At 43.2% G+C, this 22,532-nt stretch overlaps 1 protein-coding gene across 1 annotated transcript in view; it reads right to left on the bottom strand.

Annotated features, from left to right (window-relative positions):
* Positions 1-22,532, bottom strand: part of nrxn3b (neurexin 3b) — a 274,415-nt gene that overhangs the window by 198,465 nt on the left and 53,418 nt on the right. Inside the window, exons 5-7 of the mRNA XM_076756314.1 lie at positions 12,470-12,771; positions 10,926-10,949; positions 9,081-9,242 (exon numbers count right to left, since the gene is read on the bottom strand). Coding sequence (XP_076612429.1) covers positions 9,081-9,242; positions 10,926-10,949; positions 12,470-12,771 — 488 coding nt within the window. The remainder of the gene's footprint in view (positions 1-9,080; positions 9,243-10,925; positions 10,950-12,469; positions 12,772-22,532) is intronic.

Here is a 22,532-nt window from a genome sequence, read left to right as displayed (position 1 = left end):
AGATTGACGGACCCAAAACTCAAAAACCAACTGCGAGTGGCAGCATCATCTGACGCCTCAGATCAGATATATCAGATGCCTGCCAGGCCACCCCTATGAAAGATGTCTGGGTTTGACGCTGAGTATGGCCGTTGAGGGATGTTGGAAAAACAAATGGCCGTCAATAGGAAAAAGACTCCTCGCCACTCCATTACAATGTAGTGGTGGGGCCCAGTTTATCACACAGAAGACAAATATAAGCAGAAAATGCTTGTGTAAACAAAATAGTTGACAGTTCCTTCTCTGTACGCTGACTGACTGCCATGTCAGCTCTACAAGGACATTAGATCCAGTTAGAAAAGGCCACCCTAATGCTTATCTGGGTAAGCTAAGCATGCTAATATGACTCATGGCTCGAGGGAGCGTCTCTGTTCGTTCTTTTTGCCTGCATGTGATTATCAGATAACCTCTGTAGGAGGAATCTGACTCCGTGATTATTCTCAATCAGTGGCAGACAACAAACAGCTGTCATATTCAGTGTAGTTTGGAAGTTATTATAAACATTAAATGAGAAACAGGGACGATTTTGGAATTGATATCTCACAGACATGTTGCAGCTGCCCCGCAGATGAAACTTTGTGGAGCTTTAACCATCATTACTGGTGTCTCTGAAAAACTGATATTTTTACATGTTTTCTTCTGAAGCCAAATACCTTGCATTCCACTTTCAGCAAGCTTTTAGACTCCTCTTTGGCAGGAGAACAAACTGAATATTACATGAAAAGAGAAAGAGAGAAGAAAAAGATGCTTTAATGCTGCTCATTTGCAATGTTTTCTTTTTTTTTTAACTGCACTGTGATGGTCACTGTGCAGTTCTTAGATGTAAATCTCTTAAACTCGCCAAAGTTTCAAGGCGCTGCGCCTCTGTCTTTGAGACACAATTTTTCGACACATGGAAAGAATAATTAATCTCTGGAATTCCCTTACGACACAAGGTCTCCATCAGAGCCACAAGAGGCTGTTGCAGGGTTATACTCTTGACTGCGCAACTCATGAAAACTTTGCTCTCTATCTTAGTTTTCTTGACAGGCGAACGTCTGTACAAACTCTCCCAGGCACTATAATGTTATTCTGGGATGAACTAATCTTACAATCAGCCAGACCCCGATCTGTTTCGGGATTATGATTTTGTCTGGTCTGCTGCAGGCTGATCAATAAGGTAATCGAAATGATGTTATAAAAGAGGAACTGACTACTGCGGCTATGTGTACCTCATCTTTTCCTTTGTTATGGCTGTGCTTTGCTACGCTATCCTTCGGTCTATCAGCAGCCTTATGGGACACATTCATAATGCAGGCACAGGGGACTGTAACGACTCCATAAAGCCGAGATCCTCCGTCTCTGCTTCAGGATGGTGTATTGATTGGGCCCTGGTTAGGGTGAGGGAAGGGCAGGTGGGTGGAAGCGCGAAGTGTGCATGGACACACACACACACACACACACTCATACACACAGACACAGACACACACACACAGACACAATCTCCTTCCTAATCTACTTCAGATCAGTGCTCATGTCCTCTTGGCCCTGGCCACAGCTGCTGTCAGCTGATGATTTAGGCCCAGTGTTAATGAAGAAGCGGGGTAATTCCACTGAAGTGAAGATACACAGCCACACACACACACACACACGCACACACACACACAGACACAATGAGTGAGGTGTTCCATTCAGTCTGTAGCATGAACTTGCTGCTACCACACCAACCATTGCCTCCACAGCTGCACCTTTACCTGCACCGCAGTACACATTCAGCATGTAGTGTCTAATTCTAAAGCTCCACCTGGGGAGAGAGTGTGCCTCCATCACTTCCATCTGTCCATTTTTACTAAGTGTTAAGACATACGCATTGCAGGAAGTGATAAGTGAGAGCCATGATGGAAAAAAACAACTCCATATATTTATGGAGAGATGTTATTTCTCAGTAAATCTGTCTCACATGTTGTTCGACTGAAATAGAAGATTGGACTGTGGCACCGCGTCCACTGCCGCTGGATGAGATTGCCTGTTTGATTCATTACTAATCAGCAGGCGCTTTATTCTCAAAACTAGAGATTTGTGTTTATTCTGAAACCAGTTTGAAACCTGAAACCTCATATAATCACACATGCACAGTCCATGGGCTCTTCTCTGCTACTGTCTGTCACTACACCACGGCACTCCTCCTCCCCGCCACATCCAGGACCTTGTCTGGAACAGCACTCGAGAGATAATCTTCAAGGCCAGCAGCTTACTGACTTCAACTCTCCCGTATCATTGTTCAAATAATAAATCCAAAACAGTTGAGCCAGTGCCAAGGTTTACACCAAAATTGGAATTCATTTTAATCCTGGTTGAGATGCTGTGGGCCCTCAGCAAATGGCAGATTGCTTCAATCTTGACCATCATGCAGTTGCACTTCAGTAATTATTTATTTTATTTTATTATTTATTATTCAGTAGTTATGTATATAAGCAATTACCTTTTTACAGCACATATGAATTGAACAGAAACTGTATAATAAAAAAGTGCAGTTTGTGTTCTCATCCTTGCCAGCCTTTGCCGTTGGATGGTAAAGTTACTGCATATAAACAGCACAAAAAATAAAAAGACAAGGCAAAGCATCTCCAGCCTGTCGCTTCATAATTAGTGTACAGACATGAGAGTGGTATCAGTCTTCCCATTGAACTCTTGGAAAGACAGCAAATAGTCCCAAACTATTCCTTTAAAGGGAAGAAACTTTGGCAATGAAGTAAGTTTCATTTTCAGACTGATGTTTTTCTTCATCATTCAGTTTTGACACATCATGAAAACAAAAATGTTACTCGTTTAAAGCAAGCCAGCATTTGTATGGAGTATGGCTTGGTTTTCTGGCAAATGCAGAAAATGATATGATGATTGTGCGATGAGGAGACCAGCTTTAAAACAGTACATAGATCACCTCAGAAGAAGCACAGTCAGAACAATACTGCACAAAGCTGCTGCAGTGAGGTTGCCATTCAGTCTGAAGTGAGGAGATGTGAACTTCTTTTCTGATTACATCCGAGTAAAGGTTACCCAATGGATCCAAAAAGGGGCTCAACAAAGGGACGACGATGGCTTACCATCTCTGTTTTTAGCTGCGCTCTTTCAAAAGAGTATGACTTCAAAAAAAAGTTGTTACTTTGTCAACAGTAAAAACATCACTCCTCTCATGTGCTAGCAGGTATCAAAGGTGTGACTGTGCTCCCAAGGCCACTGATTTTAAAAATATCTTTCAGAAAGTGTAGTTGTGTAATATCATGTAATGCAAGGTTTTAAGTTATCCAGAGTTTAGGATATAAATTTGCTCATCAGGTGTAACCTAGAGCCAAACCCTGTAAATAAACAATGTTTACCAGCTTAGCCTATGGGGCCGTGAGGGTGAAAGGTGGAGGCATTCGATTAAAGTCTGAGGTTTGCACACATCCATCACCGGCTGGCCCTTTAAGGTGACATAAAAAAATGTAAAATAATTAAAAGGACAGGGTGACATTTGCATTAGTATTGGAGGGGAAAACAAGTGCTGCCTGAACATACTGTGGTGACTAACACAAAACCGATGACGACAATGTTCCTCTGAAATGCCAAATCTTGGTCTCTTGCCCTCTCTCCTCTCCTTCTCACTTACTCATCATCCTCTTGATCTCCATCCGTATCAGTTGTTTTTCTGTTTCTGTCTCTGACCTGCTGACATTCACCTCACCTGCACTCGTCTTCTCCTAGGTCCTGTCACTCTCCCTTTTTTTTTTTTTTTTTATAACTCTCACACCTTCTAACCTCACATACATCTTCTTGCCGTTCTTCCGCCTCCTGCGTGCAGCAGAGATGACGGCGCATGCCCCGGCCGCCCCCACAGTCTGACACAAGTTGCCACTACACAGCTCCAGTGCCGCCACGGGTGCCCTGCGACACCGCAGGGAGGGGCTGGGTGGCGTGAGAGCTCCAAACATCAGACTGACCAGAGAGTGAGCTGGGCGGCTGCCCACTGGCCCTCGGTCACGTGACACGCTACAGCCCACATGGCAAAACACGAGTGTAGGCGGGACATGTGGGTGTGCTGTGCATGGATGACATCCCATGTAGCCTGCGGGGGCAGATGAGTGCAGTGGAGACTGAACGAGCGAGAGGGGTTGTGATGGCAGCACGCAGCATCTCTTTTGTTGTCAGACGAAGACAAAGGGAGGTATTCGCTCGCTGCAGCAACACATGCCTCCATCTGCTTATTCATCAGCTCTGTGTGTTGCACTTTTTATTTTTTATCTCATCGTGAACAGAGAGCAATATTCAACATTCCTGCTTCAGGAGCATTTGAAGTCGCTCTAGCGAGACGTTGCACACATACACGCAGTCATACTGATCTGAGCAATGGGCCAAACTCAAGTGAATCATTCCCCCATTACCAGGGCATACTGAATCCAAAGGAAGAGGTGGACGGGGCAGGAAGGAGTAAATATGGCGTAGGAGAGCAAGAGAGACAAAGAGATCATGCATAGGGTGAAAGAATGCATGCAATACAGCGTGTAGAAAGATTCGATGAGTTGGGCTTCGTTTAACAACAAAGGAGACGTTGTGAATGAATATAAGCATGAAGCGGAGATCACACAGCCGGTCATGAGCGTTTCGCATGGTCCTGGGGAGCAGCTGGCGTCATGCCTGCTTAATGGAGCAACGCATTATGAACAGTTGAGGATCGCACAATACTACCACTGCCCAACCACATGGTGAATCACCTCCATGATTCTGTCCACCCAACGCTCTCTCTCAAGGGCCAACTCATGCTGAGTCACACCTGTTAGGATAATATTGGAAACACATGGAAGATACAACTGCCTCTGCATCACCGACCGAGATGGAATATGCAAATCTTTACATTAATGCATTTGCCTCCTCAAAACTGCATGAATCTGAGTCAAATGACTACATGCAGTGTGGAAAGGGTGTTCGTCGTGAAATAGAGGATTTAACCTGACCCTGTGGTTCCCCGAAGCACCAAGGAACACTCTAGCAGCTTTCATCTGATGTTTTTGGTTTTCTGCTATGTAAATGGATTTATCTATTTTGGTTCACACAGGTCTCAACATTGTTTGGAGCTGTGTGGGCAGCTACTTTCACCTTCAGACAAATGTTAGCATCAAGCAGATGAACCTGGTGGAACATTGTGCAGACAAAAAGCCAGAGCTGAAAAAGTTCACATAAGCCAGATGCACACAACCTGACCAGCACTGAACAGCAGACAAGCAAAGTCAGCAGATAGCTGATGAACATAAGTGAGCATTTAGGAGCTAAAGAGCCAACTTCACAAACTCCTTCTGGCGAGGACAAACATATGCACTTACATTCGTCAGGCAGCAGGAAGCACTGCTCCGAATGAATGCTAATGTCACTCCATGTCTTCTGAATGTGTAAATAGGCAACTGTGTGCTAACCTGCTTGCTACATCGACTTTGTGAGGCTGTAACATGTTAAATGTGCGGTTTTAGGCTTATAATGAGTCTAAACTTTAACCAAACAAGTATAAAAGTGTGATACTTTAGCACCATTTCAAATTAGCATCATGATTATTAAAGCTATATGAATATGTATCTAAGGAAGAGCTGTCATCCACTGTTCCACTGACTCTTTTCTTATCTTGGAACATGAGCTAAGTAACGGTATATTTAGTTCATGTGACATCATGTAAAAAAGGATGAATATGTACTCTTTTATAGCTGTGCATGCTTTCAGTGAGCACTAATGCGTCAGGTTTTACCCTGTTTTGATCCAAGCGGAGGTCGACGCTCGTGCAGCAACTGAAGCCAACATCATATCTTTACAGGCTAGAAAACATATCTAACGAAAGCATTTCGCTGACACAAACACTAACATTATCCTAAAGGGTGGCTTACCAAGCAGCGCACCAAAGCTGTACATGAGATTTACTCTCTTTATAATCACACTGCGTCATACTTGCCTATACTGGATAATGAATGAGGAGGCTCAGGCGAGAAGTAGTTCAGGCCTCGTGTGGGAATTTACTGCAACGCCGTGTGCATCATCATACAGAGCAGCAGCCACGTTACCTTCTATCAGGGTCTGTCATGTACAGTATTTTTAGACTAATAATCAATCACTAAGATAAATACCGATGCAAGAACTGACTTGCAAATGTGCAGTGTTTAGAGTACCGTACCTAGAAAACCATATAAAGTCTGCATGCGCATTTATGTTTCATGTTTTGCGTTGGACTGACTTCCATGGCTGTTCAACGAATTCTCCCATTTCGCAAAGGCACAAACATACATGCACAAATGGCTTGAAATACAATACCATAAACAAGGAGAATTTTATCACTGGGTGCACACTGTGGAATTTCTGATCATTCCTCCTTGCTGCACACCCGGATACCATCAAGGCATGTGTTCATCTCTAATTCTTTGATTATACAATCAAGTGTCATTTTGGTACCATTGGTGTTTGATTGAACACTGGGAGCAGACAAAACACAGGTTGGATGTTAATGATATCAGGCACGCGTGAGTGAGGTCAAAGCTCAGGATATTTATTCACGGAGCTTCGGGTAACAGTGCCGTCGTAACGGGGTCAGAACTAGAAATGTTTTCACTGGATAAGAGAGAGACAAAGCACCACAGCAGCTGAATGGATTGGAGATGCATTAGCCAATGTGGTAATGACTGGAAGAACAGCAGCCTGAGCATGAGCATCTCAGTGGAAACATAAAACAATGCAGACAAGGTGACTTTCTCTTAGCATTCAGCCAAACATGGCTGCGTGTGTGTGTGCTGGTGTGTGTGTGTGTGTGTGTGTGTGTGTGTGTGTGTGTGCGTGCGTGTGTGTGTGTGTGTGTGTGTGTGCGTGCGTGCACCCCCAAAAGAAGTAAGAGAGTGTATAGTGGTCTGATGGAAGCGGACTTCACTAAATGAAAGGCATGTTGGAAGGCGCTCAACTGAGCTTGGCAGCACATCACGAGGCTTACTGGCTCTTGACAAAACTGAGAAGGTTGTGATGGAAAGGAAACACAGGCAGGACGAGGGCCAGCCTGAGACACGGTGGCATATTAATGCCCCGAAAGTCAACTTAAAAATATTATGAAGCGTGCTGAGATAGCACCAAATAAAGTAAAATATGAAGTTCTGTAGAGTTTCTGCTGGGTTAAAGTCAATTTTCTGAATGTAGATAAAAACAACATCCACAAAATGTTAACAGTGTTTTCAATTTTAGTTTTTATCAACACACTTTGGATTAGAAATGTGTTTGAAGGAGTAAGAGGTTTAGTGCTGGAGGTGGAAATTACGAATCAATTTGCTAATTCAAGTGTTTTACTTCAGTTCAGTATGAAGAGTCAGTTCACCTTTTTCTACGCTCGGCACTCAAATCACCGTTCAAATGCACTTAAGTACATCCGTAAGTGAATGCATCACGAGTTATCATGTAGTTCAGTCGTAAGTTCAGTCAGTTCAACTTATGTTAGTTCAATACAAACTAGGCCAATAAAATCCTTGTTTATAAGGTAAGCATTTGATCATGTCCTTTAATGAGATTTAATAATGAAGTATAAAATACTGTGTACCAGAAAAGTGTTTCATCAACTCCTGTTTCCACAAATTCTTACACTTCTCATTGAGTTTGGTCAAAACGGTACAAAGAATTTGTGGATTGTCGTGGGCATCAAAAATGATCAAAAATCTAATAATGACTGTTGAAAGTACACCTCCGGTTAACTAATTTAAGCGTCTGGTGCAAGCATTGATAACTGAATTAGCTTGACATCTGATCCCTGCTTGAAACTTCCACCAGTTTCTTCACAGGATAAAAATATGGAGGATCTATTAATGTTCACAGTGTTGGATTTCCCCATTTCATGTGATCCGTTTATTGCAGAGTACGGAGGAGCTGCATGGCATGGCTGCAGCGGTAGCATAATATTAGTTTTCTCGTGTGCTTTGTGCAGCCCACAATCACATCCTCACATCTAACTGCTGTCAGTCACTATCATGGCTGCAGCCAGCTGCTATTCACGCTCCAGCAGCCACTGCCAGGGCTTTTTATCCTGGCCCAATATGAGATGACTTTCTGGAAAAGCATGAAAGTTCCTGTTTCGCCAAACATAACTGTATCTGCTGTAACAGAGAACTATGGCAACAACGTTCTGCCAGCAGTCCAATAACTTGAGGCACATGAGTCCCAATTTCTTCAGAACTCACCTTCCTTTTAACAGAGCTGTCAAGGATCACAGTGTAGGCGCAGGTCGGCAAAGCACAGAGGACAACATATTTGATCAACCCATATAAAAGCACCCAAATACTTTTTTAACAGCAAGATAAAGTCACTGATAATGAGGGGATGAAGTACAGCTCCACACTACAGGCCCTCCACTAAGACATATAAAAATATAATGCTGTTTCTGAGACCGCTGCTAAACTGTAGAAATGGATAAAGACTCTTTTACAGCTCTGAGGAGCCAACGGTTCTCCCTTTATTATCATTACTTGCTTCAGAATAAGTAATGGTGACCAAAATGTAAATAACAGGGCACTTAATACATTTTTTTGGCTCTGCTCACAAGCTCAAAGAGCCTGCAAATACGCACATTATAAATGTCCCCGAACAACAACGCTTTTTCCTATTTCATCATAGGCAAATATTTCTTTCATATTGCTGCCTGTTGGGAGGCGTTTTAGTGGCACACTCAAGCTGATGCTGCAAATTACATGTGACAGAAGCAATTTTGGGATATTTTCTCACACACAAACTGCAGTAAGTGTTATAAATTAGATTAACCGAGGGAATATTGAAAGTCTAATACTTCCTCTGCCAACTCAGCAGCTTTAATTGATAATGCAGTTTTATTTTCCTCTCCTTTCCCTTCCTTCCAGGGAATGTACACTGATTATTATTTTTGTCCATATGTTAAACAGCTGCACTGGGTAAGTAAACAAGAGCAAAGCATCTGCGTGTGGCAGCACATTTGTGCATGGCGGTCTTTAAACATTGAAAAATGGAATGGAAATGCAGAAAACAAACTATTCATGCATCTGGCCTACCTCTCTGAGGCAGCCCATGAAATTGTTGCTAACTGGAGATCCGGGCAGGTCCGCAGTGCTGGGGCTCCCACCCACGTAGAAAAAATCATCGGAGCCCAGCATGGTGTAGTCTTCCTGGGTGTAGCCAGTAGTGGTGAGGATCCCATCAACTGAGATGGTCACCTGTTGAGGGGTAACACATAGCCAAAGCCAAGCCATTACACTCTGGGATTCGATAGCGTGCTGTGTATAAAACACACGTCCTTGCTTGGTCTGCATTGGAAAGGACCTATTTGACCTTTTCTTTAGGTTCCACACTGTAGGTTGCTTTCTCATTTATCCGTTTTACTGAATCGTTTGGTACCTTGAAGCGATTGTTTTGGACCAGACAGCGTTTGGATTTTGTTAATGGAATTTTTGCCATAGGATTCACAGGACAGGTAAAGAAAATATGGCGGAGGCATATTTTCTTTATCTTTGATGGGGGTAAGAGAATGGATCCTAGGTTTGGTTCTGAAACTTCAGGTTGGGGGAGGGTTAGTACAATGTTCAAACCAAGGACAAATTGATTTCACTTGTCTTAGGTTTCGGGATTTTTCTGGTAACTGCAGACACACACATATACAGTACACATGTATGTGAGCACACGCGCGCATCCACACGCGCTCGCACACCTACACTCACGCATACATTCACTCACACCATCAGTCTCACATTCTCTCCTCTCTCGCAGACATCTACATCTATATATCCACACGCATGCAAACAAAGGGAGGCTTTTCACACGACTTCAGTGTGCAAACCAAGGTCATCACTGTTAGAAGGCAAATTAAACACACTTAATAGGACATGTAAGGGAGTAAGTGGATCAGTGGTGCCATACAAAGCTGGAGCAGGCCACACAGGGCGCGGAGGCTCATGCACAATCAAGACCAGAGCCCATATACAAACACGCTCTGAGAATAGCTGATGCTGATCGCTGATCAGGTTTAGCTCAGGTGTCACAGCTGTATTTTCAATGTCACTGGACCAGACCGATAATCCTTGATCAGCATGCTTATTCTTAGAAATGTTGTGGATATGGGCCCAGGGGTAAGGGTGATCCAGGTTAGGCAAAACACACCAATACTACTTTCACCAGCATGCCACAAAAACACACACAGGGAGGGCAGGGTGAGTGATACGGTGATAGGTGGAGGGTGAGTGAGTGAATTAGTGTTAGTGGTTATTCTGGGTGACAGGGGTGAGGTTCTATGAGTTTGGATGGGGTGAGGTCAATGAGGTGTGGGCATGCCATGCGCCATAGTGAGTTGGAAACAACTGTCAGAGCTCCCGCAATGAAGGTTAAAGGGTTGCCACTTTTTGGTTTCTCTTTTAGGGCTCGGTGTCGAGGTCACCATCTTTGGGATTGTGGTAAGCTTCTGTCAGTTCTGGACGACAGTCCTCACAAAAAATGGGGACTTTTTGTGTGAAAAAAAAAAATAAAAGAAAAAGTAAGTTGCCCTGACAAAGGCAAAGAAGTCAATTCTTTTTTTTTTTTCTTTTTTTTTTTTTTTTAAACTTGTTGGAAATCTGCAGTAATGTGGAGGAAACAAAGAGAAAAAAGTAAAAGCCAAAGTGAAAAAAAAAACAAGATGGGGGATTGTGGGGTAAAGAAGGAGGTTGTTGGCAGGTCAGGGAGGAAATTGAGAAGAAGCGAAGAAAGAATTGCCTGGTAATACAAACCCATCTCCTCATTTTTTGATAAGAGTGTCTAGGATGGAACTCAAAGAGAACGAATAAAAGAAGAGAGGGGGAGGGGACACACGGCAAACCCAAAAAAAAGACAATAAGAATGATATCTACCAGACAATGTAGTTTGTTTACCATAGCGTGTCCAATGCCTGATTGCTTTCCAGAAAAAGGGGAAGAAAGGAAATCAAAAGAATAGTGAACAAAAAAGGTTGTTAATAAGGATGGACAGAAAACAAAAACCAAAAGCAACGATGAAGAATTAGGATGTTAGTTAGTACATTAGTTGGTTAGATATTGGTTAGTAGTAAAAAATGACTTTTATCATGGATGAGTTAGTGTTGCGGTGAAAAAAACACTGCATGGTTTGTCAGAGATTTGCTGTAGTAACGAAGTGCCATCCTAGCCAAATTTTCTAGATCAGAGTCCCGCAAGAAGTAAACAAAGACAAGTACTGTAAGACGAGGGACCTTTGGATAAAATTTGTGTAGGATGGCCTGAACCCCCACAAAACGTGCAGTGTTCTTTTCAGCCCTAGTCTAACAAGTGTGCCCTTCAAAGAGGAAAGAAAATGACTGTGAAAGAAAGACAGATCTGTAAAAAGAAAGAAAGAAGGCAAGCAGCCCTTGGCTCTTAGCTTCTAACCCTCCTAAACTGTGTGTTATCCTGTTGGGATTTTTAGCTACAACTATTTACTAACCTGTGGGGCGAAAGCTGACTGTCAGGGAGGGTCAGGAAATCGGCACTTACTTCTCGCGCTGCTCTGAGAGCAGCACTTAATGCTGTCTCACCTTGCAGACAAACTAAAGGTCGACCAAGACAATGAACCACTCCGCACTTTGCAGCTAGCTCTACCTCCACACAGCCGCGGGTCTTATTTTGTTACTCTCCATCTACAGCCTCATGGAGACGGCCCTGATTCATACTAGCTCCACCCAACAGCAACACAGTCTCATTTTAAATCATATTAAGAAAATCATAAACAATATCTGTCAACAACAACAACAACAAAAAAAATCTGCATATGCACAACAGATGCACATCTTTGATGGAAATGTAGTTCTATCTTTAAAAAGCGTCACGACCATCTGAGCTATAAATACTGCATTAATGGATGGCTCAAAGGCAAACACTCTCTGCCTGGCTTTAAAGTGGAAGGCTATATTCCACACAAGCATAAAAACAGTTTCTGAAAGCAAGGAGATAGCGACAGTGCCTGACAGAAGTGTCAGCTTAGGGGAGTGTGAAGCAAAATAGAATTATTTGATAACTTTAATTTGAGGACAGAAAGAACTCAAGTTCAATAAGCCGATAAACAGGAGAGAAGAAAACACCTTGCTTAATGGTACCTCGACTCAGTAATCAATCACATGCGGAAGAACTGCTCTGTCCTGCGCTTTTAACTGTTCATTTAGCAGAAAAGAAACGAAACAATGAAATCAAATGAAAAAGAATTCATGTCACTGTAAAGACAACCAAAAGTATAATGACATCTGTCTCAATAATGTCTCAGATCTGTGGCGATGGAATGACAACCAATCAGAACAAGGTGACATTCTTAATGCCAGCTCTCTCTCTCTCGAAGCTCTTGGAGGCAGCTAATCTAGAGAAGAAAAAGAAAAAGAAAAGAAAAATCCACCTGTCTCCAAACTCCGTCCATCACTGCTACCCCCGATTACCTGTCTCAGGTTGCGTGTCACTTTGATGTCGTGCCAGGCGTTGTCATTGAATTTTCCATTGACTGGCTCGACGATGGCTTCGAAGGCCCCGGAACCCAGATTGATGACGAGGGAGACGGCCCCATCTTTTAGCGCCAGGTTGACATAGTCTGCGGACTTCCCCGTGTGGAGGAGGAGGCCGTTGCGCTGCCATGTCTTGAAGGACAGCGTGATCTCGTCGCTGCTGCTCTGGATGGGGTTCTGCGACAGGTCGTAGCAGAAATACTCCGAGCCGCGGAAGGTGGCCACGTTCTCCTCCCTCGCTGAAATGACAAGGGACAACAAGCGCAAATGTTCATTTCATCATGTGGTTTTCCTCACTGGTTTTATGCGCCATGGCGACCACGGCCAAACAGCCATTATCACACTCATTCTCGAATTTATTGCGGAATGTTTAATACATGAAACGAGCCCAGCATCCATGTTGGCCTCTGTATCAATCATAAAGCAGCTTCAGTAAATATGAGAACTACTGTATGCTGCAGAGAAGGTTACATCAACCAAACACACACACACACACACACACACACACACACACACACACACACAATGCACTGCTCGCCATAATTACAGCTATGATAATCCCATCATTCAGTTCAGATCATAAAATCCTATCTGTACGACCGTGGGTTTAGGTTTCACATACACCCTCTAGACAGACAGACTACTTATGATGGAACACTATTCCCCACTAATGGTGCGCATAAATCAAACTTAGCTTGATTTTACAGTTTTATATCACTCCACAGTTGCAAAGTGACTTCCTGAGTCCATTTTTTAGATCGGCACGGAGAGTAAGGTGAGACAGCTCCAGACAGAAAGTGAGGGGGGGAGGGAGGGGATGGATGGAAAGAAAGAGAGGGCAAAAATAAAAGTGCTGGGCTGAGGGAAAGAGAAGAGTTGACAAGAAAGAAAGAGTGGATCAGAGGAGCAGCGTTCCCTTATGATCTGTGATGAAATAATTGACACTCTTGCCGCCTCTTAAAAGGTGGTTTGACACACTGTGGTCAGCTTGGGGTCTGGGTGAATCTATTAGAGGCAAGGTCAGACTGACGGTCAATTATTTACACAGTGTGCTGCGTTGGATGTGCCGCCACTGACTCAAGGCTATAAGACAAGAAGATTCCTCCTCCTATAACACAGTGTTCAAGGCAGCACCTCTGAGAAACTACAACCTTCAGGAAAATGCCGATCAACATACCAAACCATTTAACTGCTGTGGCACATGGTCAATTGCAAAATTAGTCATTTTTGGCTGCCCTGCCAGTATATTGCACGTATCACTAGTACTACAAGTCCCACAATGCACTGCCAGTGCGTTGGCACGTCAATCAAAGGCCCGGCCTGCCCCACTCGTTCATCAGCAGCCTGATGGAGCTCGTTACCTGTGGTCAACTTTCAGCTACCCTCTCCCCGAAAAATGGTGAGACGGACGGTGGACTTAGAAAACAGGGGTTTTCAAGGCAGGTGGGAGGCAGAGTATGTGTTCGCAGATATGAAGGACAAAGCTGTTTGTCTTCTGTGCGGAGACAGTGTGGCTGTCATGAAAGAATATAAGGTAAGAAGACACTGTGAAACAAAACACTGTGACAGATAAATTAGTCTGGAAAAGCTGCATAAAGAGCCAGAAGAGATGGCACAGCATCGGGGGCAGTTTTTGGGGTTCAGTATCTTGCCCAAGGACACCTGGACTGCCGATCTGATCGGTGGACGACCGCTCTACCTCCTGAGCCACAGCCGCCCCCAATGGTAACAGCAACTATGTCATTACCTGCTAACAATACCATATTCAATGCGTCTTTCAATTTCCTCTGCATCCTGCGGTCTCTGTTTTGTGCCCACAGAGAAGTCATGAGGGCCACGAGTGAAAGGAGAAAAAAGCATCTGTAAAAGCGGGAAGACAGAAAAGCACGCCGGCTGCAGGCTTTAAAGCTTCAGTTTGCTGTTTTGAATCAGGCTATATGTAAACACAAGGGAACAGTGTTGTGGAGCTGGCAGGAAGATACAGAACGAGGGGAAAAAATGAGAATGAGAATAGTGAGACAGAAACAAAAAGAAAGTGGAGTGGGGCTGTGAGATGATGAGGGGCTGATTCCGGTCATGGAGAAATTCTCCCCTCAGCACCAAACTCATGTCTATGCGCAACACAGAGACAACAAGAGGAAATAGTATGGAAGGCAACAAAAGCCCTGTGAAAGCCCTCATCCATGTGCCAGGGGAAAAAATAGAAACCCATTATTACCACTGAGACAGCACAACACAGAGAAGCAGCAGAATATACATTGCAGAATCAAAAAACCCTCCATCTCCAGTGATTTCATGTATCTCATCTAAGAATGTGCACGGACATCGACTGCATCCAGAAGCCAGCAGACTGTATATCCATTATATTAATGTTCCCGCACAATTGTCTAGGACATCAAACCCAAAATGACAGTGCCGTAAGTCGTGAAGAAATCAGTTAAGTGGCAGGTCTGGCTTATTAATGCCGCCATTGCGACTTTCTTCATAGATCTTTAAAAATCACCCAATGTCACAGGCTGTCAGATGATTAATAAAATATTGATTTATACATGTGCTTACCCTGGCATCAATAATAAAATGGCTCTCTAGCTCCTTGCTCCAATTGGCTTTATTGCACATCTGGATGAGTACGGGCCAAAACCCTCTGGGGTCCCCGAGCTAGAGAGAGTCCTTGAAACAGTTGGCATTATACCATGTTCTGTAGAAATTTTAGACGCTGCACTGACAGTGGTGGGCCCTCTGTCACATCTTGCCTGGAGGGCCCTTGCATATGCCTGATGGCAAATGACAGGCAGATATTCCTAGAAGGATGACTGCCTGTAAGACTGCTTCTGACTTATAAATGCAGTATCCTTTTACTTTGTGCAAGCAACACATACAAACGATATGTTTGAAGTAGTTTAAACAGTCTGCTTAGTCTGATCTAAATTGCATAGATAGTACGGTGAGAGACGATAAAGGTGAGTCAGGGTTACAAGGAAGTACCCTCTGTGTCTACATCTCAGCTCTCTATCTAGGCATGCAGCATGGTAATCCACCAGATCCACTCCAGACACCTGATCTTGCGTGCTGTCACCTGACCGAAGGTAGAAAGGTTACTGTCATGGCAACTCCCCTCATGCATACAGCATACTCTAATTAGGTTGTCTGTCTCAGGATAAGACAGGCTTACAGCATTATTATTAAAGACGCCAACAGACCAAACATAACCCTTGGTGACTGTTTGTAACCATTAGTGTAATCAACAGGTCAACATTTGAACTTGCAAAATACTTTATTTATGACCAAATAACAGTAAAACTCAGGATATTCCCATCAGCCGCAGCTACACTTTGTTTATAGTGCTAACATGCAAATGTTTAGCTAATGGCAAAAATGAACCCTGCTTAACATCAGTATATTGGCCTTGCCATTGTGAGCATATTAGCATGGGGATGTTAGCATGCTGCTGGAAGGACTGCAGTTCCAAAATCCCAGCCTCACAGAGCGCTAACGTGGTCTTGTTCTGATAAGACCCCGTCTTTGGACAGTATCAGTGTTGTCAGTATAGTGTCAGAAGTGTCAGACTTGTTTTTTGTTTCACTGATAGGCCCTAAAATCATTGCACCTTTTAGTATCTAAAAATAAAGAGCTGGTCTTGTTGAAGATCAATAATTTATATTTGTACTTTCATTGCAGAAAATGCTGCTTCCCTCTTTTCTGCAAAACATCCAGCTTCCTGTATATCATTTATCGAATATCATATTTTGCCACTAAATGCTAATACGAAAGTAAAGGATTAGATGTCTATGGTATGTTTAACTCCCCATATGTGCATTAATTATAATGATGTAATTACAAAGTTGCTGTGGAGCTGTGCAGACTATCAATATAACATTGTTGCTATGAATAATAGAAAAAGCAAATTGATAGAATGCAATATTTGCTCACCTCAGCAATATTAAACCCATGGTAAGGGTATACGGATCCATAAAAACCAGGGGAAACGTATTGCCTGTTGAGACATGTCCTGCACAGATCTGTGGCTTTCAAATCGATCATATAGCAGGGTCATTTTCCCTTATTTTCGCCATAGTCATCAATATTCCATTTGCGTGTGCACTGGGGGCTGGGGTTCAATTTCAAAATCCACTGGAAGCAATTAGCTCCTTCATTACCATCTCCCATTCTCTTCCGCTTGCTCCCGCCACACACACCCATGCTGCCTGAGCTCGCTCTCCAGTCTGACCCCAAGGGCCTTGGAGCAAAGGGCGCTGTCACCTTACAGAGCTCCGGCCCGCAACCTTCAACCTCTTTAAGATCGCTACAGGATATCAAACTCTTCCTAATCACTCTGGAGAGGCAGAAGACTTAAAACACGTAAAAGGAAATCAGATGAGTGCATTATAGGATTAGAGACAGGAGGCATTGTGATTATTGTGGCAAAATACCGACTTTAGCTGGAGATGTTACAGCTGTTAAGCTGCCAAGCCCATAAGCCTGACTGCCCACAGAAGCTAGCTGGGCAACTAACACCAGTGTGAATCCCAAGGAGACTTTTCTCTGTTCTAACACATCAAATGCATGTTTGCACTACTTGTGCAGATAAACAAGCCTGAAACTTAGAAAGCTAAGTTCTGCCTTTAGCGATTGTTGTTTTTGCGACGCCCTCGGGAACCGAAGTCATTCAAGGTTGCGCTGTCATCCCACACAATGCACTTAACAAAAATATGAGAATACATGCCTCTTCACATTCTTCCTCTGTCACATCCATTCTCTCTCCTTCATGCCCAACATGTGAGAAATTAGCTTCATTTGGAAATAACAGCTAAAGCAGCGTGGTTAGCCTGACGCAGCCAAACATGAACAATGCTTGCCCACATGAGGTTAACACCAACCATGCAACTCTGCAGCTTAAAGCTCAGTGGTGAGGCACCACGTGTCAAATAAATCTGGAGCATCATGGGTGATGTCTCTCTTCAAAGGCAGGCGGCACTGTCAGACAGGCTTATGTTGGAGGGAGATTTGGTAGAATATACTGCATGGTAATATCTAACTGCCCATTTACTACCAATGTACTGCAGCAACAATTAAATCCAACGCAGGATACAAGAGTATTGACGTTAGCAGCCAGACAGCTGTCTATGTGTGCTTTCTCAGGGATTTATTTTCCAGTCAAAAACTACATACAAACTGCGCTGAATGTGTCCCCTTCATGACAACTTTCAAGATGTCACATGACACATCTAAGAGGTTGAAGTGAATTGTCGCCCTGACACTTCTTTTCTCATCTCGTGTTTCACGTAACCTTGTGAAGCCGCGGCGGACGACCTGTCTGAGACTGCCATTGATGTCTGCACGCACAGACTGAGAGAAGAGTGACAAAGAGAGAGACAAAGACAGAGATAAACATAAACAGAAGTGACACGGAGGAAGCAAAAGAGTCGAGAACAAAAGCAAGCGAGAGATGGAAGCAGAGACGGCGAGGCAGAGAAGAGACGGGGAAAAAGCATAGAGAGTTTGGGAGAGGCAGCGGGAGCCAGGACAGGAGAATGAGAGAGGCAGATGGAGGGAAGAGAGACAGAGGCACTTCCAATGGCTCTCCAGAGAGACAAGGTGGCACTGTGTGTTAAGACTAGCAGCGGAGAGCTGTCTCTTGTGATTCCAGGATTGCTAAACCTTATTACTGCACCTGATAACACAGCACACCCACCAAATCCCACTCGCTCTCTCCTTTCTCCCCGTTCACCTCCCTCAAAGCATGCAAATACCACCTCAAACCCAATACTTTCTCTGTGTCTAGTTTACAGTCAAAAGATTTCTGCAAATTCCCCAATGAAAGGTGTCTTAAATTGGTATCCAAGAATTGTGATTCCAAAGATTCTTGAAAGATCTCCCATCATTACTTACAGTGCATTGCACATTTACAAAGTAAATAAAATACACAATGCTCAAATTCAAAATGTCCACAGAAACTGCAGAAATGCAGCATTTTGCGACAGAGTATGACTCATTATGGTAGACAGACGACTATTCTACATGGAGGGGAAGCATGGTGGTCAACTTCTACACTACAGAAGACACAAGTCCTGCATATGATGGCCTCCAATGAAATTTGGTACTGTTTCTTATCACCCTCAGAGATGACTTCCAATGGTTTGGAGGATAGCCAGATACTTCCTGCAGTGCCACCCATGGTGCCATAATTTAACCTTTACAACTACTTTGAGGTCAAAACATGTTGGACTGCCATGAACTTTTTATGCTCACAGGTAGATGAACTCGCATGAAGTACTGTAGGTAAAGTTTGCAGGTGTTTTTAAAGACAAATAAATTCAATTTGGATCAAATTTCTATGCTTATTTCATGAGAATTATCACCAGCTCTTCACTTCCCTTCAGCTTTATGGAGCATTGTAGCAAATTTTAGCCTAATGTTTTGTTTTTTACAGCTTGAAACTCTCACCTTTCTCATTAACCTCATTTGCAGCAGCTTCTATCAGTGGTCTCAGCACCAAACAGCAGACAAACACAGTTAACAACTAGCTGATGAAAATATTGGAGCATTTAGCAGCTAAAGTGCCAGCCAATATTCATTGGTGATGAAAAAAAAACAGAAGGTGTCCGCTGTACTTCTGTTCACAGACTGACTCTGTGCTTCGCTTTGATTTGATTTTGTTTTCTTGCACAGACATTTGATGTGAGCTCGCTTTAAGCTTAACTTCAAAATCACATGGTTTATATCATCTGGCTAAACTGGCTTGCTTACAACCTCTTTATAGTGTGATTGCAAACAATATGTCAGTGCTGTGTTTAGAGCATGTCAGAGAAGCAGCGGGGGAGAAAAAGCCACAGTATTTTCACATCAAACTCAGGAATTATCTCCACCGGACATTATGACCGCAGAGATATAAGGATGTCGGACTTTTCCACTGTGGTGGTTAAAAAAAAAAAAAAAATCCATTAAACCTGGTTTAAATTTCAGGCGTGTGATTGTGTGAGTTTCTGTGACTGACTTGCTGATATTCTTTTCTCTGTGAACAACAAACAGGTCCTCATGAAACTGTTGAAATGGTATAAAGCTACTGCCTCTAGATGCATGCAGATGGCCGGTGAGGGAACCTGAAGCATTTTTCCTCTGTTTTGGCATTTCAACGTAAGCACTATAGCTTGAGAAAAATAATCCGAAAACGCTGGAAAACTTTGGACAGGTAAATGTCATTTTCAAATTTATCTGCATTAGTGTTGACACGGCCCAAGGCTCCCTCCTGGCTACTGGCTGTGACAAGCTACTGTCACCCTGTGTGTGTTTTCCAGTGTTCAGTGTGTGTTTGTGTGTGCATGTGTGTAACTGAAGCTCCTTATTGGCTGCTGATGGTCGACTCTCCATGGAGTGAGTGATGAGGTTTGGACTGACAACAGGGGGGATGGTGTGAATGGCGGGAGTGAACGATGGAGGGATGGAAGGTGTCTGAAGAATGGGGGCAGGCGCCTGCGGTCCAATCCCATCAACTGAGGCAATTGTGCGGAGCGAATACTTGAGTGAGGAGGTGGGGGTTTTGGGAAGGACAGAGAGGGAGTAAGACAGATATGTGGCGACTGGACTCCGATTACTGAGACCGGACAATTAGGAGTAGAAGGGATGTTTGGACAGAGGGGAGGGTGAAACTTCGACTGACCTTCTCAGGTAGGAGAGCGTATGAAGATGCTTTTCTTTCTATTCATATCACTACCATACATTTTTGGAGCAATTTCCCACCTGTCTATAATATCAGGTATTCAAATTTACACTTGAGCACATGTGATGTAATCCATCGCTGTGCACATTTGGCGCCGCGCTTATGTCCATGAAAACGCAAAACTTTCTCGCTCTCGCAATCTGCATGAAATTAGCATCTCATTTGCGAAGGCAGGAGCTAATTATGCAATCAGTGACTGGGACCGCTGTCTCCACGTGTTGTTTGAGTGAAGCGGGCCTCAAAAGAAGCAGTTCAGTGATGGGATTTGTCAAAACCCAGAGGAGAAGTCAAAATGTGACGCAGAGCTGACAAAGAAATAATAAAGTCATTTCAAAACATTAAGTGCGATTAAAAGATTCCACAGATTCAGTGGTTTTACTTGTCACATGTTCATTCCTACTCATGCATGCTTTATGTTCTCCTGAGGAGGTGGTGAAAGGCTCGTGCGCAATAATGAATTAAGATTTGAATAAAAATTCTATACAGGATACGAATTCAAGACAAACAAACTATACGTAACAATCGGGTCATGGTTGAATACAGCATATTTAAAAATTTGAGAAATTATTTGAGCATCGATAACTCATTTCATCTTATTTCAATTAAGGATTCTAAACATAATGCAGTGAGAGTCATTAAAGTACCTTCTAAGGAAATGAAGAAGAGACAACATGACATAAGCTGCAGCCGGTGTCGCATCAAACATTCGACTTTGGATGTTTCCCTGAAGATTTTAAGCCTCCTCCAAACTTTTCACATGTTCATTCACAAGTGTTGCAGGTCTCCTTTCATAGGCAGGCTTTTAATGTGAAAACACACCAGGAAACTTGGAGCAGCAGAGCGGTGAGTATATGGCTCTACCGTTGCTTTATTGTTTGTGGTTGGCCATTACTTAAATACTGACTTATATGAGAATCTAGGGTGTAAAGAAAATGTGTAAAAACACAAGCAACACCACAATATGAATAATACACTAAATGAACATTTGCTGTTTGAGTTGTGAAAAAATGTATGCTGTTTGGTTGCTGCTCTGTTCTTATTTCTTCTGTTTTCTGTTCTGATTTCTTCTTTTTTTGCAGCCTTCATTCATTCATCCTCATCTGCTGTCATTGAAAATACTACAGAATGTGAGCTAATTACCTTTTATCTCTCCCAGTATATTAATGCACCAGGTTTGTGTCTGCTCTTTAGGTCGAGAACTTTCCGCTAATGCTTGAAATGAATGCGTTTACAGAATATGGCACTTGTATCCAATCGGGAGCAATTTGGGGCTCAGTGTCTTTCCCAAGGACACTTGGACATGTGGAAGGAGAGGCTGAGGATCAATTCGCTAACCCTGTGATCAGCGGACGAGCCTCCTGAGCCTCAGCTGCTCTTCTTAACCTGAGTAAAACCAGCACGACACAAACACAACCCCATCTATCATATCAGCTCTCATTATTTGGCTGGCTTAGCGCCTGCTTCAGTCTGCCTTATGCAAGATTTACGAGGCAGTGAAGAAATGATCAAGTTTATACGATTCATTCAAATCATTTAGATTGCTTAGCAACAAGGAGTGGACGGTCAAGCATGATGATTAAAATTTTAAATGCGCTAAAAAAAAAATAAAATAAATCCTGGCTGCCGATGGAAAGCCAAAAGTCAGAATCCATCAGCACTTCAGGAAGAAGAGAGATCTGAGGCATGTCCATGGGCTAATGTGCAATACGTCCATAAAATAAGAATACCGCTCCAGTTTTTCCGTTTTCACGACAACCTTGATTCCTTGTCTGCTTTTTAGCCTTCAGCGTGCATTTATACTGTCACATATCGATTGAATTACTGTACACTGCAGGCACAGCACTCATTAATCCTTCAGCGGTTTCCTTTTTTAAATGGCTGTAACTGTGGATTACAATATTATGGAGTCATCCACGGCCTGTATTATTTTCGTCGACAATCAAACGGTCTTTGACAGCATGTCTCCTGCACGCCGGCTATTGCATCAGCCTGACAGCTGCCATCCCGAGCCAAAATGGGAAGTGACGGCAGTGAGCATTGTATCGGTTTCACATTCTCCACCATTCTGCAGAAAAGTGCCTTGATAGACTTGCATCAGTCTGCATCTGTGTGGGGTTCTGAGTTATTTGTTTTCATCTGTCTGCCTGACACATTATATGTTTGACCATAAAATTTGCTCCTCTGTTTGTGATCCAAATCACTTCATTAGTTTAAGCTACAGAGAATGGATTTATTTCTATATTGCATTGGACTACCTACATAATTAGCTGTGAGCATTCACTG

Source organism: Chaetodon auriga, chromosome 18, assembly GCF_051107435.1.
Source record: "Chaetodon auriga isolate fChaAug3 chromosome 18, fChaAug3.hap1, whole genome shotgun sequence".
In the NCBI taxonomy this organism is placed as follows: domain Eukaryota; kingdom Metazoa; phylum Chordata; class Actinopteri; order Chaetodontiformes; family Chaetodontidae; genus Chaetodon; species Chaetodon auriga.
The sequence above is the reverse complement of the archived record's forward strand: the minus strand, read 5'-3'. Positions and strand labels throughout refer to the sequence as shown.